A 19,305-nucleotide genomic window follows, 5' to 3' on the forward strand; every position below is an offset into this window, starting at 1 on the left:
AAGTGTTTTCTAGTTTATGAACAAAACGTATGAAATAGTTCTGCACAAGGATAATATCCCAATTCGTTACCTTAAAAATCACCATTAACCTTGATATAGTTCAAAGCCACAGGCAGTTAAGACCATTATATTTTTTGCGATAACTTTTTACATAAACATATACGATGGCTCAACATTTGTATCTAGCAGTAGTGACATGTACATATCCACATATCGATACAGCAAAAACCGTAGCCAATTATTATTCAAAGTATAAAGCATATACCATAATAGCAGGTTTGATTCTAAGTCGTTTATACCACTATTTTTAAATACTAACGAAAGAATTAGATGGTAGATAGTCACCCATAGATATCAGCATTGTAAGAAATATATATCATCTGTTACTTACCACTATGACCAACTTTGAGATGTTAGACGTTAAGTCCCTTGTATCTGTTGTTACAGTGGCTCACTAGCTCTACAATAACATTAGCTAAATATTGATGATTGGCAGTAGAATATATAGTATTCGGTATATTGTTGAGATATAAAATTAAAAGAGATCTAAGGTTTCCTTATAAAACTCTCCTTACAAGATTATCCCTCGTACATCGTTCATCACGAAAACATCGTGAGGAAACCTGCATGTGTTTAATTTCATCGACATTCTGCCACATGTGCATTTCACCACCCGAATTGGAACAGCTTGGTGGAATATTTTCCAACCCCCTCCTTAATGGAAGAGGAGGCCTTATCCCAGCAGTGGGAAATTTACAGGCTGTTACTTTACTTTTTTAAGTAAATAGTTTTAAAAATTAAACAAATTTTGTACATGTGTACCTAGCTTTATACTATTATAAAAGACCGGAGGAATACCTATGTCACATAAAAAAATCTTTAAACGTATTCGATGGCTTGAAATATCGTTAAGGCCGTGCGACGTCATACATTCTGCTATCAAATATGATTAACATAAAAAATCGTAAATACAATAGATTCACAAAGGAAAATAAGCGGCTGGTCATATTTTGAAGTTTAAAAATATTTGGCAGACTCGCCAACGCTTTTTCCTATTCCAACAGATAAGATAAAGCTCATTGTGGAACGTAGCAGGTATGCTGATTCATATTTTTCCCATAGCCATCGGTAATCGGTAGTTGTTTTTGTTCGACGAAAAAAAAAACAGACAGTATCGGAAATATCTGTATTGTTCTTTCATAAAGTGGAATTACGTCCAAAAAAATTGATGAGATTTTTTATTTTTTTAAATACGTAAATGTTTTTGTAAACCTTCAAACGTATTTTATTAATATTATCAAAACATTATATTAAATATATTCATCTTTATCAAAACAAGTTTACTTACAATTACATAAAACTACATAAACTTGAAGGTTTTGTAACAAAAAGACTTCCTGGCGTATTATAGTTACAGATAATAAGATTGATTACGTGTAATCACGAAGGTTCGCGAACGGAGGCTGCTGAGAGCGCGTCACACTCAACTGAGATAAATAACTTAGCGGCCACATGCAACAGATACAAGAGATCACAATACACGGACGGACCTAAAAAATAGCAGCCTTTAAAATACGTCGGATGTCACGCCAGCTATTACAACCATTATTAAATATCTATACAGAATTTGGTCCATAATTAGCGCTCATTGTATTTTGAGACTGGCATGTAATAAATTAAATCTAATTATGATTCCATGATGTGCTTGCATGATATCTCACATCGATGAAATAATCTTCAATGCTACCATGACTAACGTGTTAGTTGTTAAGTCAAAATTATTACGTGCTCATCCATGACCTGAAGCCGTTACGAACGGACCTTGCCCAGTAATTGCATATGTAAACACATCTTTTAATTGCTCAAAACTCATTAATAATTTGCATTTTCAAACAATCCATGTCCGAATTTTTGAAACCTTATCTGTTTTCAATATTAAAAAAAAGGATCGCTTAACAATCGTTACTCGATAATTCATTATTACAAATCTACTTTAGTTTGTTTTGCAAATATAAGTCTATCTATACGGAATATACATATATATATAACTCAAAAGAGATTTCGGAAATCCGTACCGATTCGAAATAACAAAATAATGCTAGTAATCCATACAGATTTAATCCGTGCTACAAATAAATAATTCCTACGACATTGTTGACGTTTTTTTAATAAATAAAAGGGTTGATTCGGTCATTAAACATCAAGCATCCTGCAACTAGATCCTGTGAGGTCATGCACCGCAAGGTCGCCCGGTCCACCTGTAACACACAAGGGCAAATATTATGTGCATCTTGAAATAGCGACTATATAACCTTATGATCATCTATTGGGTTTTATCTAGTCTTGGAGCAATTAAACTGCGTCCTCGCCATCGTTGTTTTTATTTTACATCTTATGTGTTATTGTTATATTACAAAAACAAACGCTTTAAAACTGTATAATATTTAATGTAAGACTTCACTGACTAATTACATTATAATTTAGACGAAAACTTCACACATAATTACAATTAATTTTACAGGAAAAATCTAGTATCGTATAATATTGTAATAGTCTTTTCATTTCGATGATAATAATTAACTTAATTGATATCCATTATGTTTTTTAATTATTCAATAATAATCGACTATTGAATCTCAAAGGGAAATGTTAAATAGAGGCGAGAGGTGGAACGCAATGATCAAATGTCAATATTGATTACCATAATTAATTGCTAATAATACATATATACTTTGTATGGAGATACTCACTCAGAGTTAATTTGGTAAATGCTAGTATCGGGCCGCGCGTGCGGAGGGGGGCAGATGTAAGTTACCCTATGGCCTTTTACGTACCTACTCAAAATAAATAATATATAAATTTAATAAGAATCGCTTGAGTTGTTATGACGTGAAAGCTTAACAAATAAACAAACAAATTTTCGCATTTATAATATTAGTCAAGACATACTACACATATCAATTTATATATTATAAGTATTTTAAATTAATATTGAATGATGGACATGCCACAGTAAAATCAGAAATCACGATAACGTCGGTGTTGAACAACTTATCCGTTTGCCCACTTCTGGCTCGAGCCTACTCTAGTGCGTCGAGCTGTGTGCTCACTTGGCAGACTGCCCAGCCTTACCCGTCTATCTGACACATGATCAGATACAGGTCCGACTTTATTACAGTCTTTTCATTTTTAGGAAACGAAATTAATATCTACAAGCTTATATTTATTGCATTTGTAATATCAATGTTCATTTCTTGTTAATTAGTTGAACCTACGGCTTTAACCGTGCGTAATTCATAAAATTGTATCTATGGAAGAAAAGTCGTCATCCCCATTGTATGTGTATGTTTGTATCCCTTCCAGGGGTGAATTAAAAAGCCAATTTACCCCGGGACTCAAAATCACTCAGCACATGTTTTCTAAACCGATTCATCGGTTCAAGTTTGTAAAATGGTTATAGACGGTATAATTTTTGCATTATACGTAAATAGATGAGTTTTAAAAAACATTTACAGAAAACATATGACAATTTAAAAGACTCGAGATGGCCCAGTGGTTAGAACGAGTGCATCTTAACCGATGATTGCGGGTTCAAATCCAGGCAAGCGCCGCTGATTCATGGGCTTAATTTGTCTTTATAATTCATCTCGTGCTCAGCGGTGAAGGAAAACATCGTGAGGAAACCTGCATGTGACAAATTTCATAGAAATTCTGCCACGTGTGTATTCCACCAACCCGCATTGGAACAGCGTGGTGGAATATGTTCCAAACCTTCTCCTCAAAGGGAGAGGAGGCCTTTAGCCCAGCAGTGGGAATTTACAGGCTGTTGTTGTTGTTGTTATATGACAATTATAATAATCATAAATTTCCAATTAAAATTCAATATTGGTAAACATTGGTCGCGCAGTTACAATTGTCACAGATTTTGTTCAATGCCTCATTACATTGTTAAATCGTTTATCGGAATAGCGGAATTATAATGGTGTCAGCGTGTATGTAGCTTGTAGAATCGGTGTAAGTGAGCGTAAAATTAGCACATGCCTGCGGACCGAGTAATGGATGAAATAAAGACAAATGTGTACAATTGTAACGTTACGAATGCATACAAATAATTTACAAACAATTATATGAACACTATTCAATCATTCTATCATTAAGATACCGTATAAGCAATGCGAATTGAATCTGTTCGCATAATATGATTATTCCAACCGAATATTGATCTTAAGGTTATAAAAATATAAAGTACTTGAAAGCTCAACTTTAATATTAGCCCTATTTCGGTTGTGATGTCACCGGTCCCATGGTGTAATGGTTAGCACTCTGGACTCTGAATCCAGCGATCCGAGTTCAAATCTCGGTGGGACCTGGATTATTTGGCAATTGCTATCCACATTTCAGTTTCTTATTATTCTACTTTTTCGTAAATGATTACATTTTTGTAAGAGGTTTTCCACTCTTGTAATAAAAAACAATCAATCAACTAACGCACGAAACACTAAATAATATTTGACTAGGATCAATGGCCTAGACATAGATATATATTATGTGTTTTTATGAAGGCAAAAGCTTACGGGTATACATCCTAAAGTAGCAAAGAGGTTTACGTTAATTTATTATTCTTCAATATTGAACCTTAATCGTATCAGAAATAGGTATAGGTTTCTAGTTATTGCTAAATCACATACACCGTTTTTACAGAGATGATGTCAGTGATGTTATTTAGCTATCGACTTTATAAACGTGACTAGATGTTTTAAACAGGAACAAACCGATCGTTGAAAATGTATTTTTACCATCAAACAAATGGTTCCTGTTGGCAATTTAAAAAAAATTAAAAGTTAAAAATTTATATAAAATTTCATTGATATATGTTAAATTGTATACTAGTAACTCGTCCCTGCTTCGCACGGGTGCAATAACAGATACCAGAATATATTACAGATACTTGTTTATTTATGATATCACATCAGAAACTTCTAAAATTATCAGTGTGTATCTTTACTATAGTATATTGTCCATGTGTTATATACAAAAACCTTTCTCTCTCAAATCCGTTTCGTGATTTTAAAGATCTAAGCATACATAGGGGTAGACAGCGGTAAGTGACTTTGTTTTATACTATGTAATGATAAAGGTAATACACACAAGAACTTAATAGACCCAATGTAGTGCCCACGAGGGATGTAGGACTGAGGCAGTGTGTGGGCGTGTGACTTTGCAAGGGTAAAATAACTTATTTATAGTTTTTCGATACATTTTTTACATACCTAAAAAAGTAATGTTATTATTAAGTAGATCGATTTAATAACATGTATTGAGCTGAATAGGCAAGCGAGCTGAATAGAAATCGTAAACCTTATCTGAAGCTTGTAGATTTAAGACCAGGTGAGCGCCACTGAATTTTCACGTGCTTAATTTATGTTTATAATTCATCAAGCTAAGCGTAGACCTGCTGTGAGAAAACATAAATCTGCGTCATTTGTATCCTCCAACCTCCATTGCAGCAGCATCGTGAAACATACTACAAAATTCTTCTCAAGACGAGAGAAGGCCCTCATTTAAAAGCTGTTACTGACGTGTAATCATGTGTAAATAATTTGCAATAATACTACGAAATACTTACTAAAAATATATAAATAAGTTCCTCCGCACAATAAATCTTATTGAAACTTTTTTTACATCATTATTTCTCTGGAAAAATATAAGTTGAATATTTAACTAGTATAATATTTCACACTCCCACTGCGGCCGAACATGTACGTACAACGTTTATTCCTTTTTGGAATACGTAATTTTCACTCCACTTGAACCTGTTAGTTTCGTTTTGTTTTCAATCTGATCAGAAAAGTATTAAGAAATTTATATTACATACCATATTTAAATATTTCCATGTGAGAAAGTCAAGATATTATTATTATTAGTGCTAATTTTATGTTAGTTTTAGTTACTTTCTCGTAACAACATCATTTTTGTACATTATAAATTATTGTTTTATTAAAATTATTTCCCATCTTTATTTAATTCTTCTTTCTTTTCTATTAAATTCCACCAACTCGCAATTTAACAGCGTGTTGGAATATGTTCTACAACCTCTCCTCAAAGGGAGAGGAGGCTTTAGCCCAGCAGTGGGAACTTTAAAGGCACAAGACACAAGAGGGACAAGTATCCTTATTTCGGATTAACGCAAGAACTACGAATCATAATCAGATTCATATAAAAGTTTCATTCCATTTTAGTTTTTATATTCTTATATTTTTTTATATTTTTAAATTGTAAATTAGCTTAAAAGCATTTTTATGTTGTTTTTAGTTTATTATGTAAGTGTACCGCTATAAAGCGAGCATTAAACTACAATACCCCAAAGACTACAAGTTACACGAACCCTTTGCATCACACATTTGTAGATGTGTGCAATCTATTTATCTATAATATTTAGTTATCGTAACAGTTTACACTATGAGAAAATAAGTGACGAGTGCGGTATATACAATCAATAAATCTTGTTAAGGGTATATACGGTCGGAATAATACGCTCTTTGCTTGCTGTATTACAACATATTTATAAATTAACATTATCAAAAATATATTAAGTAATAAAATACATTCATTTTCAAATATGTAAAGACAGGATAAACAGCTAGTTTTGTATTGTGTTTATTATTTAATATTAAAGACAGATTGACAAAGGTGATATCCCTAGTATTATACACCTTCGTCACAAAATGACATATTACGAAAAAGTAGGAACATATCTTGGATGAATTGTATTACAGGAGGATGTTTAGTATTATATCCAACCTAATTGATATTGCTCCATTAGCATAATTTGGTCATTTTCCCAGTATTATCTCTAAGGGAGCTTTCGTGCAGTAATACGTAAATTGAAAATTCTTTATAGAAATTATTAAAGTTGCTTTACACGATACTTGTTACAAGGAAATACGTGCACTGGTTTTATGCTATTATAAAAGTGAAGAAATATCCTATTGGTACATTATTGGTTTTTTTTTTTTTAATTTAAGAAAGTCCATAGGAAATATTACATTCGTTTTATTATTGAATAATAAATTGTATAGGTATATTTATTTGTACTTGTTTGTCACTATAAACAAAACCATATATTTATAAGCGTTTATTTAAATTGTATACATTATTATTTACTACATAGTTATAATATGTTTATAGATAATTATACAACCTATTTTTTTATTTTAATAAGAAAAAATGATTCGTTTGTATTAAACAAATGTTGATAGATCTCGCTTGCGTCCTTTCCTATCAGACGTGGAATTATCTTCTTTGCATGTTTTGTTCGTATAGAAATGCTAACCCTTTCATAATAGCTCACGTTTCCAACGCGTAATTATTCCGACTAAAAACTAAACAGTTCAAATATTTGTCTCATCGTATTTCGGGCCTTGTTCTCCAAATATTACGGTGCTTTAATAAAAACACCGAAGGAATGCACAAGTATTGCAAGCATCCCAGTCGGCTGCCCTTTATGTAATCAATTAAGGGAACTATATGAAAATTATCTTGTAAATTCGCAAACAATTAATATAATTACGAAGATAATGCAATCTATATATATTACATGTGAAACTATTGTTATTAATTGCATATTAAATTCAAATTATTAATTCTGTCTTAAGTTTTATCAATTAATAATGAATATTGATAAAAACAAACGATTAGTGTAATAATTTCATTGTTTTTGGTAATTATATTGTGTTCACGTGAAGAACTTAATCCTGACTTTCATGGCGCTAGTGTCGCGGTCCCATGGTGTAATGGTTAGCACTTTGGACTTTGAATCCAACGATCCGAGTTCAAATCTCGGTGGGACCTTAGTGGGAAATCCTTTCGTTTTTCTTTATAAAGTAGTTATGACTTTTTTGAATATATTTCTATAACACTTTGATTCGATCATATTGTTAAACACTTTTTCACTGAACTGTCCGTTTGGTTCGACGATTAATATCATCAAACTCTAAGCACGGCTTGTTAGGTAAATTACACAATGGACGGCCTACCGCCGGCGATTCCCAGAGTCGACGATGACATAGGTACGCTATGCTTGTTCCCATCGGCATGGCACGGTAATGACCGAGGCCTGAGTTAAACTCCGTCAATTTTCATCGTCGGCATTCAAAAACGAGGTTAAATTTAAGTGATTTGAGATTTACTGCGAATCTCATAAATTTCTACTAAAATATTACGATTGTGACATTATACAATGTATAAACGCATACTTTGAAGTTTTTCAGGAACCCGCATTGTGTTTAAACGAACATATTTTGTAATTAAATCTTACACGGCGAGCTTTCATAAGTAGCAGTTATAATTACGTATATATTGTGTAACAAAAATTTTTGTAAGTCTGCTCATACAAAAATTACTAAAATAAAAGGAATATTGAGAAACGCCTAAAATTATTTATAAGAATTCTTTAATGCGTTTATGTATGCGTCTTTATGTAAGGTGTAGTTGAAAAAGCCCATAACTCTATATCATCTAAATGTTTGTATAGAAGTATTTTCACGGCGATTAGGGATATGATTGGTATAATAACTGCAAATTTCAATTTCAACATCAAAACTATAAAGAAAATGATTTTTTATACAAAAATCTTTATTTACCATTTTTTTGCTGTATTAGTCATTTGACTCCTTAGCGGAACCTTTACGTTTAAATTAGCATAAATGACTAATTTTCTGTTCCAAAATTAATAATTGTTAGTTATTTATATACATCAATTGTATATAATTTTAAAGGTCACAACACAAGCTTAGTGCGTGTTTATAAACATTGAAAGTGATACGAGACTTTTAAAAACCCTTTTTTGGAGAAGGAATATTAGGAAGTAATTAAAACGCATATTGGGAATATAATTTTTTTCAAATTTAATCTTCACCTATGTATAACTAACACAGTCATATATCTATAAATGTCGTGGGAAGGTTAAATTTGATAAATCCAATTTTCGTGAAAACCCAATAGCCCTAAGGCTGTTGCGAAAACACGAGCAATTAGGGAATGGTAAAACATTGGTTTATTTTATTCACTTGTGTGTTTATTTACTGTTGGTGGTCTCATACCACTAGAGTGTTTTTTAACAATCAATATATGTATTTAAACAGATTTGTTCTTTAAGCAGATTCGTTCATAATACTGTCATAGTATATAGTATCGACTTTCATTTGGCATTCTAATTTAAATGTATATATTTTTTTATGGTATAGGTTGGCGGACGAGCATATGGGCCACCTGATGGTAAGTGGTCACCATCACCCATAGACAATGACGCTGTAACAAACATTAGCTATTACTTACATCGTCAATGTGCCATCAACCTTGGGAACTAAGATGTTATGTTCCTTGCGCCTGTAGTTACACTGACTCACTCACCCTTCAAACCGGAACACAACAATACTGAGTACTGTTATTTGGCGGTAGAATATCTGATGGGTGGGTGGTACCTACCCAGGCGGGCTTGCACAAAGCCGGATGCATATGTCGGATAACAATTCAAGAAGAAACCAAATTCATGTTTCAGCTTGCAAAACTTATAAGGTCGCTTCAGCGGTTAGATTGAACTAACATAGGATTATAATCTTTTTAATGGCTTAGGTATATACAACAGATTTAATACAAGAATATAATAATAGATTTGCTCATTTTATATCGATGGAAACTAATTGTTGCCGCTGTCTTAGATGCACTTTAAAGTAGAACACATCGACACTTTACCTTTTAGTCCCTGGTTGAGAATAAAAATTAACTCTAATGAAAAAAATGTGACTGAGGTATCTTTATCACCAATACAACACACAATTTAAAATTACAATGTTATGAAATTAATGGAAGTAAAAAAAAGTTAAAATGGTTTTAAGGGCTCCTCGAATAATGTTATTAATATTTAATTAATTGTGATTATTTTTCATTGATAGTTTTCAGTTATAAAAAAATCTAAAAATGTAATTCTTAAACTATCTCCCTTAAGAATAAATTTATCTACTTAATAAAGAATTAAAAAAACCATTTACAATTAAATTTTACAATTCATTCATGAAAGCTCTATTTGAGTCAGTAAACAACTCTGAAAAATATTGGATACTACTTACAAAAATCAAGAGACTTGAATACTTGCTCTTCCCTTTATTTACTTTTTCTTATTGTTATTCTCCATTGCAAGCAATTTTGTTGATAGCAAGTGATTTGACAACTAAATTATACCACAGCAGATACGTCGCTGACTTAAACGAGTAATAATCGCTGTAAATACAGCCAGTATTAACAGCGCTAATTATAAATCATCTAAAAAAATTACAGCCTAACAGTAAAGAAGTCATAAACCTTTTTTAATATGAGATAACAGAAACATTATAATTTTTTAGAGAAAATTTTACTATTAATATTTTTGTCAGGCGGTAAAATGTCTTCTATAAATCCGGTTTCGGCGGCTTGGCATAAAGTGGGTTAAGCACATCCACATAAAACGTCAAGCTCTACAATCCCGTAAGCCCGCTGCAAAGTGTCCGATGCAAATACTTAACTATTGACAATGTGTCACACTAAATAAAAAGTTATTAGTAATTACATTATCAGTGAATGAATGACTTGCATTATAAAGTTATTTTTTGTTTAATTTGTGTTAGTCCTCATTTCTTCTCCCATATTTTAATTACTGTCCCTTAATTTATTTAACCATCAAATAAAACCAATAAAAAAATTAAACAATTTTTTTACATTTATTTCTGTGTATCTGTTTGTTCTGGCTAATCTCTGGAATAGCTGGATAGATTTTAGCGGGACTTCTGCTACCAGATAAGTGACGTAGTAAGAAATAACTTAAGCTATTTAATTGTATAGAAAATAACTACTAAATCGCGCTGCAATGTCCGAATACTGTCTAGTGCCGCGAACAGCCCTCGCTCTTGTTACCACTGCGCCATCACATCGGGTGCCTGCCACCAACGACTTAATATCACAAAAACTGCTTAACACATAATGAAGAAATCGTAGTAAAATCTGTAAACTGAACAATAACGTTTTGGTTAAATTCAAACGCGCAAATTTGTGGGCACAGCAGTATATAATAAAACACGATGACAAAACTTTATTGAAAAATACGTGACCTACAATACTCCATTATTTCATCGTATTGTAAACCAAAGATAAATGTTTTAGCTACTGTGTATATGTATATATGTAAATAGCAATCGATATATCGTCAGTTAAATGACTTTTTAAAATATGAATCTTAACTCTATGAATACATGCGAAAAGAAATAAAATTCTAACGCATTTGCTTGACTACAACTAAACACAGCGAAATTGTACCCAAATAAATATAGAAACATTTACTCAATTCAGAATAAAACAACATACGTATAATATTATATATATCTTTTGTATATCGCTTATGAAATTATATCATTGACGAATTGTTGTCTCCGTGTAACAGTCGTAATTATAAACTTAATCTAGACACGCGGTAGCGTGTCAGCCATTATACTTACTAAACTAAATAATTCACACTAGATAAATAAATACACATTACTTTAATAATATATCAAATTATATGTCAGTTTTAATTCTTTTATACGCTCAAATAAATACGTACTTGGGTTTTTCATGGCAATTACCGATGTGTGTCTGGAATAAAAAAACGCTTGCACAAGACACAAGATATTCTTCAATGTCACCTCACCGTAGAGCAATATTATGAATTATATTTCGAACTTATTTCTTGAGGATTTTTATTTATTAAAATGACAAGAAATAGCAGGTGGAACTCAAACTTACTTACCTTATTAGTGGTAGAGAATTGTCAGTGTAGTTATGAAACACTCACCACTTATCCTATGGCAAAGATCTCTTGTAGTTTAATTATAAGCAAAACGATCGTAATAGTAATAATTTATCATTGGTGATTTACATGTGACTGATTACCATCAGGTGTTTTACCCGACTTTTATTTTTTTGAACATTCTCCAAGTGGACTATTTATCTAGAATTATCACAAAAAATACCCATAAAATTTAAGGACTAATTGGTAAATTAAGTCAAAGTTACGTTACTCCTTTAACTTTTAATTGGAGCCTGTTTTACAGTGAACCCAAAATAGATTATTACGTTCATGTTTCCTTTGTAAACGAAATTTCATCCTAAAGCTTTGAGAACATTTATATCCAGATGAAATTTAATTATAAATATATCTTAAATATCATCTATGACGTGCTTTTTAACTGTTCTGCACATTTAAATTTTTCTGTTAATATAAAATTATTCAACTAATGTTTTGAATATAACTGATTGTTACAACAACAACAACCTGTAAATTTCCCACTGCTGGACTAAGACCTCCTCTCCCTTTGAGGAGAAGGTTTGGAACATATTCCATAAATTGATTGTTATTAAATATTAATTGCAATTCCATTTTGTTTTCACCAGAGCGAGTATCGGTTTGCGGGCAGTGGATACGCTCGTGCCCCGAGCAGCGGCCGCAGCGGCGGGCTGTGCTCGGCAGCGCTAGTCGGCGGAGCGCTGTTCGCTGCGGTTGCTGTGTTGGCCGTCGCTGCACTGGCTTTCTACATGGGCGCTCTACGCCCTGATAACGGGGAACGTAAGATATAAACTATCTATTTATGTCAATTTGTATAGAACAACAGCCAGTAAATTTCAGACTGCTGGCCTAAGACCTCCTCTCCCTTTAAGGAGAAGGTTTTGGAACATATTCCACCACATTGTTCCAATGCGGGTTGGTTGAATCCAACGTATCATAATGTTCTCATAATATTACATTATGTAGAAATCAGTGAATATCAAGTTTTCTTTCACAGTTCATTAATTAAATGTTAAAAAGTTTAATATAACTTACAGAATAATAAGTATTTAGTGTTAAACATTGTGTAAGGTTCGACCTATAATTTTCAGCAATAATGACATTCGAAGGCACGTTACGTGTCACGCGAGGGGACGTGTATGGAGGAGTACCCGGCAGCCCGGCGTGGCGCGAACGAGCGCGGCGATACAGCGCTAGCTTACGCCAGGTGTTTGCCGCACCATCATCTCTGAGACAGGCCTTTGCTGGAGTACTTGTAACTGGCTTCGGAGATCGGCGCCTCGATGTACACTTTAGATTATATCTTGATCGAAGAAAAATACCGAGGTACCTTTAAATTGTAAACCAATAAATATTTAAATGTTTCTTGAAAATCATTTTTGTCCATTTCATTAGACTGGCAATAAACCAATGCAGATTTGGTAAAAAAATGTGTGTACATTGTATGTCTGTTTGTCGGTCTTTGTAAGCATCTAAAGTACTATAATGTTTTGCGTAGAGATTGAATCGTTCAATCTTATCGAATCACATTTAATGACCCTAACGGTCATAAGACGTAAGAGGATACAATGTATCTATTTCTATACATAATAGGGAACGATAATGCTCTGCGTTTTATTACACTGAGATATAAAACTACTAATTCCATGATAAATTGGTTACCATTTTCCTTTACCACGAGAACTGATATCTATTACTGCTTTTCTTCCATTTTCTGTATTAATTATTTAGTAAGCTTTAATCTTTTTGTATTCATTATAGTTCTGTAACGAACATAGAAGAGACATTAAAAAGCATATTAGTTCAAGATTTACTTTCAAAGCATTCAGCCTTTGGACAAATCAAAGTCGACACTTCAAGTATTATCATTAAGAGGGATTTAGAACATACATATCACTCTGAACAATATGTAAAAGAAGCAATGAACGAAAGCATGGCAATGAACAATGTTAAGGGTCAAACACCTCCAAACATGAAAGACAAAACCTTGCAGAGTAGAATAGGTGTCGTCCGCAAAACAACGATAAAACCAAATCAATCATCTAAAAATGGTGATCCAGATGAACCTGATATCGACACTGAGAATATACCAGTAGTTCAAGGGTCATTTCAAATAACCAAAACAGAAGCAGACATAACGGAAAATAAGCACAGCATTAGTCCGTCCCGAGTTGAAGAAAAAACAAACAGTAAAGGATTTTCAACAGCGAAAACCAGTACCACTACTAGATCTTCAACAACGAAATCTCCATTCCGGCCCACAAACAAATTTTCGACGACTACAACGAGAAATCGACCTCTTACAATTAAATCAACATTAAATATTAAACCAAAGATTGAAGAAAATCCTAATAAACAGGCAGAAGTAAACACACGTAAATCGATGGTTTCGACAACGACAACAATGAAATCAACTTTATCACCAAAAATTACGACAACATCGACAACAACAATAGCAACAACAACAAAGAATGTATCACAAATTTTATTTGATCTTCTTACGAATGAAAATCATGATAAAGATTTGCCAAAAATTGATACATTATTTACTGTTCCTCATGTAATCGATAACGAGCCATGGAGACCTATAACAAGGCCATATTTTGAAACAACAAGCAAAGAACCACTACCTGAAGAACCGGTAACAGAACGAGGTGCTAATGACAGAATCGGAGTAGCAGAAGTTGTTGAAGATGCTTCTTTATTAGAAAGTATGCTAAGTCCAATACCTCCCGCCAAACAAAGAGACAAAACTACACAAAGACCTTCCGGATTATATAATATAGATCCCCATTTAGGTGCTGATGTGTACGTACCTAGTCCAGTTTACACTAGTTTCACTCTTCCTGCTTTTCTACCACCACTTAAGAATATGGAAACTCTTGGTTCAAGTTTTCCGAAACCTCATCCTTTGCCGGTCGACAAAATAAGTAGTGTTGTCGAAATACCAGATGATAACCGTAACGTTGATGATAATGAGGGTAAACCTATCGAAAGGCCACCTAAAGACAAAACTACATCTGTAACTATTAATGTTATACAGTTTGATCAATATGATAACAGTACTGAAAAAGTCTCTATAGACGGTATGTCGATTGTTAAAAAACAAAACACAACTACAAGTTTCATAAAAAACACAACAACAAAAACTACGACGAAAAGTGATGAAATAAATACCACACCTATTGTAGACATTTCGACAAATAAACCTATCGATAATCAAACAAAAGATCATGAAAAAGAAAACACTACTAAACGCCCAAATAATAAGGTATCCATAATACCTTCCACTGGTTTACCACATCATACTTGGGAACTGGTAAACACTTCAACAAACAATAATGATACTACACTGAAACATTCACCTCATAAATACTATAATGATACATTACAAGCGATAATAACAAAAAATGAAGCAGTTGTACAAAATACAACTCCAAGATTTCCAAGTAAGATTGCTATTCTACGAAACTTGACGGATATCATAAAAAGATTTTCACAAAATACATCAGACAAGCAAAAAGAACATTCAACACAACATACAATAAAAACGAGTACTGAGGCAGTAACTACAGAAGCCGAGAATCGTCATATCCAAAATGAAATGACAGTAAATACAGAAGCCGACAATCGTCATAACCAAAATGAAATGACAGTAAATACAGAAACCGAAAACCGTCATATTCACAATGAAATGACAGGATACGTAGAAGTAGTGTCTGATGAAGAACTTGAGACTACTACCGCTAGAATAATAACTCTAATGCCAGCTAAATCAAATTTAGGCTCCAACCGGCCCCTACGACCTAGGCCGAAACCTGAACCGCAAGGAACAAAAGAGGACAAACGGAGTTTTATAAATGAAAATTCAGAAACAGAGTCATTATTTGATCAGGAAAATATTGAAGATGTTATTCATAACTTATCCGAAACTATTCCAGAAGCTTCAGAAGTCGTAACAACATCCACGAGCATGGATAATGTCAATATAAATAACATTCATCGAACGAATAGGAGTGCGTCCTTCAGAATGCCAGAAACAGTCGGTAATCCTGCGAGTGGAAATAGGCTCCCTAAATCCAATGAAGATTTAATGTATTCAAATAGTGATAATTTTATAAAGGACGTGTTGGAAAAAACAAACAACTCACAAATACCAGAAGGAACTTACAGAGTCTCATATCACGTGACGGGAAGCGTGAGTACGAAACAGGCAAACAAAACACAACAGCTGCCAGCTTACGAATTAGCTTTAGAACCAGACGTCGTACTGGAAATACCTGTAAATCAAAGCACTGCTTTAACGGCCGAGAAACTGCGACAACTTGCTAGTTTAGCAACTATTTCAAATTTTAACAATAACAGCTTATTTCGAGCGCCGGGAGGAATTATTTCAACAAAAGCTATACCATCAAGCTATACCTTAAATTCAGCAGGATTTAAAATATTGACTAAAACGTATAATAAATTGCACTCATCGAAACAAGATGAAAATATCTTTGACAAGCCGGAAAAATCATATAATAAACCTCAAAAATTTAAAGATGAAGTACTTGAACAAATTGAAATAGGTAAGAAAGATTATTTGGGCTTATAATAAACTTTTTAATTTATATGATCACAATCTTATACTGAATAAAAATAAATATGTCATATTATGTACTTTCAGAACACAGTTGCAACAACGAAACATCTTTTTTATGTGCTAGCGGTGCATGTATTCCTGCCACATCTCGATGTAACAGATTATTGGATTGCCCCGGCGGGGAGGATGAACGGGCGTGTTCGTGTGCAGATTATTTGAGGGCTGAGTTTTCACAATCAAAAATTTGCGACGGGTTTGTTGATTGCTGGGACTATTCTGACGAAATTAACTGTGGTATGGTATTATTGTAACTTTGAGGTTAAATTTAAATGATTTAGAACTGACCTTATTGTTTTTGCAGAGTGGTGTGAAGAAGGTCAATTTGTTTGTTCTAATGCGCGGCAATGTGTAGAAATGACAAAGGTTTGCGATGGAACGCCAGATTGTCCGCTCGGTGACGATGAAAAGAGTTGTGTCGCTTTGGGTGATAATATAGAAGACAATGAGGTTATTCCTTATAACGAAGAAGGTAAAAATATTTTATAATTAAAACTAGTATATTTTAGAAATTTAATTTATTAACTTATATTGATAGTTACGAGTTTTGATTTACAGGGTTTGTTATGGTACGTAAGCGTGGTGTATGGGGCAGGTTATGTGTTGAAAACTTCAATGATGTAGTTACGCAAGCTCATAGCACTCTTAAATTACCGGATCTAGGCAGAGCTGTTTGTCGAGCTATGACTTTTCAGTAAGTAATAAAATAATTCTTAAAATTGTACTTTTGTTCATTTATCATTAGTAAAAATAAAGTGAAAAATATTTTTTATGAGGATGTCGATTTTTAAACCTATATTTCATGAAATGTTCCAGTGACTCACCTTGGGTACGCGAAGCACGAGAGGGTCGGAAGGCCAGTTCTTTAGGATACTGGGAAGTGTGGCACAACGCACACGCGCGCGCAGCCGATACGCGCCTCACATTTAAACGCTCGTCATGCGCTCGGCACCGCGCCTTGCGAGTTCGTTGCAAGGACCTGGAATGTGGCATCCGTCCACATGCAGATGCACAGCAACCCAGGTATGCACAAACGTACTAGAAAACATACTCTCAATATATTACCGTTTAATATCTCAAAACTTTTCATGTTAACGCTATTTAACACGAAAATATACACAACGTCTACTGCCGCGAAAATTTCAAACATTTTTTAGTTAATTTGAAATTAGTATATACTTATAAGTATATACTAACTATTTACTGAAAAACAAACAAAAAGTATATACATAATGAGTTGCCTAAATTCATCATACCCTTATTATCATATATAAATCATTTAAAACAAAATAGAAGTAAATGAAGTTCAGTACCTCGCTTTATGTTATATGGCGAGGTACGTTGTATGGGCATCGGTGGCGTTGTGTTGGTTAGGGCAGTAACTCACGAGCGCGTCCGGTGGGGCAGGGTGGTGGGCGGCGGCGGCGCGGCTGCGGGCGCCTGGCCCTGGCAAGCGGCACTCTACCGCGACGGAGACTTCCAATGTGGTGCTACCCTCGTTTCTGCTCAATGGCTGCTCTCAGCCAGTCACTGTTTCTATCAGTATGTATACTTGGTTTTTTAAGTATCAGTTGTAATTGTTTTAAATGAATATATAAAATTAAATTCTTAAATGATGACTTAAATAAAATTATCCCTATTATCTTTATTGCTTACTTAACTTCCATTGACCAGATTGACGATGTATTTAATTAATTTTATTTTTTGATTCATTTTTGCCCTACTTCGATGTCCGAAATTAAAATTGAATATTATGAATCATAACATTACAATAATGCATGAAGTGACCAGCTTAACATTGCTGTGATAAAATGTTCATATAACTTGTTTTAAGGCAAATCGTGTGTTGCAAATAATATTTGACTCGGCGTAATATCAATTATGCTATCTCAGAGCAACAGAAGCGCACTGGGTGGCTCGGCTGGGCGCATTGCGTCGCGGTGCGTGGCCTCGCGGGCCCTGGGAGCGAGTGGCGAGAGTGCGTCAAATCGTCTTGCACCCGCGATACGCGCCGCGAGGCTTTAGGAACGACATAGCAATGTTACGCGTCGACCCGCTGCCGCTGCACGCCCGCTTGCGACCCGCCTGCCTGCCCCCCCTGAGGGCCCAGCCGCCCGCTGGACACCACTGCACGGTCGTCGGATGGGGTCAGCTGTATGAACACGAACGTGTCTTTCGTAAGTCCTCTCGTATTAAATAAACCCCAATTCAATTTTGAACTTTTGCGACGTTCTTCGTGACAGTTTCATTTTAGATAGTGCAACTTATTGCTACTAATACTATAAAACAGTTTTTAAAATAAACTGAAAAGAAAAATTATTATTAGACGATATTTCGACATTCAGAAATCATTAGTATTATTTTTTGTCAAACTCAGGTAAAATCTATCATGAACAATGATAAAATCTTTGAAATTTTATAATGTCAATCACGAAAAAATTTGATTATAACAACAATGTATAAGATGGAAGAGAAGTTAGATTTTCCTTTACTGAATCTTTCCTTTAAGAACCTTTAGCATAAGAGTTGTGTATGATTAATTCAAATTATTTGACCCTTATTAATTTCTGTTTCTTTTTATATATTAGCGGATACCCTACAAGAGGTCGAGTTGCCAGTTATTTCAACAGCCGAGTGTCGACGACGAACACGCCTACTACCTCTCTACCGCGTCACTGACGACATGTTCTGCGCTGGCTACGAGCGCGGTGGACGTGACGCGTGTCTTGGAGACTCGGGCGGGCCGCTCATGTGTCAGGTAGGCCTTTATTTGTGACGAACTTATAATTTAGTTTTGAATGATTAATCAATA

The 19,305-nt window shown here is 34.0% G+C and overlaps 1 protein-coding gene and 2 non-coding genes across 5 annotated transcripts in view; all 3 read left to right on the forward strand.

Moving 5' to 3' along the window:
* LOC124532069 overlaps nucleotides 1-19,305 on the forward strand; it is a 51,365-nt gene that overhangs the window by 31,070 nt on the left and 990 nt on the right. For 2 of the 3 annotated variants that reach the window (XR_006966621.1, XM_047106710.1), the window contains exons 3-12: nucleotides 12,460-12,631; nucleotides 12,943-13,177; nucleotides 13,613-16,422; nucleotides 16,521-16,730; nucleotides 16,798-16,965; nucleotides 17,052-17,187; nucleotides 17,310-17,516; nucleotides 17,868-18,035; nucleotides 18,387-18,670; nucleotides 19,082-19,251. Coding sequence is in view for 2 of the 3 variants with exons in the window: in XM_047106710.1 (XP_046962666.1) it covers nucleotides 12,460-12,631; nucleotides 12,943-13,177; nucleotides 13,613-16,422; nucleotides 16,521-16,730; nucleotides 16,798-16,965; nucleotides 17,052-17,187; nucleotides 17,310-17,516; nucleotides 17,868-18,035; nucleotides 18,387-18,670; nucleotides 19,082-19,251 (4,560 nt within the window). In the remaining variant the exon portion in view is untranslated. The remainder of the gene's footprint in view (nucleotides 1-12,459; nucleotides 12,632-12,942; nucleotides 13,178-13,612; nucleotides 16,423-16,520; nucleotides 16,731-16,797; nucleotides 16,966-17,051; nucleotides 17,188-17,309; nucleotides 17,517-17,867; nucleotides 18,036-18,386; nucleotides 18,671-19,081; nucleotides 19,252-19,305) is intronic. The other variant, XM_047106721.1, reaches the window with a different exon arrangement.
* Nucleotides 4,298-4,369, forward strand: Trnaq-cug. The gene has a single exon. It is a non-coding gene; the product is annotated as a tRNA-Gln (tRNA).
* Trnaq-uug lies at nucleotides 7,780-7,851 on the forward strand. Its single transcript has one exon. It is a non-coding gene; the product is annotated as a tRNA-Gln (tRNA).

The sequence above is a fragment of the Vanessa cardui genome, chromosome 1 (assembly GCF_905220365.1).
Source record: "Vanessa cardui chromosome 1, ilVanCard2.1, whole genome shotgun sequence".
Classification (NCBI taxonomy): Eukaryota; Metazoa; Arthropoda; class Insecta; order Lepidoptera; family Nymphalidae; genus Vanessa; species Vanessa cardui.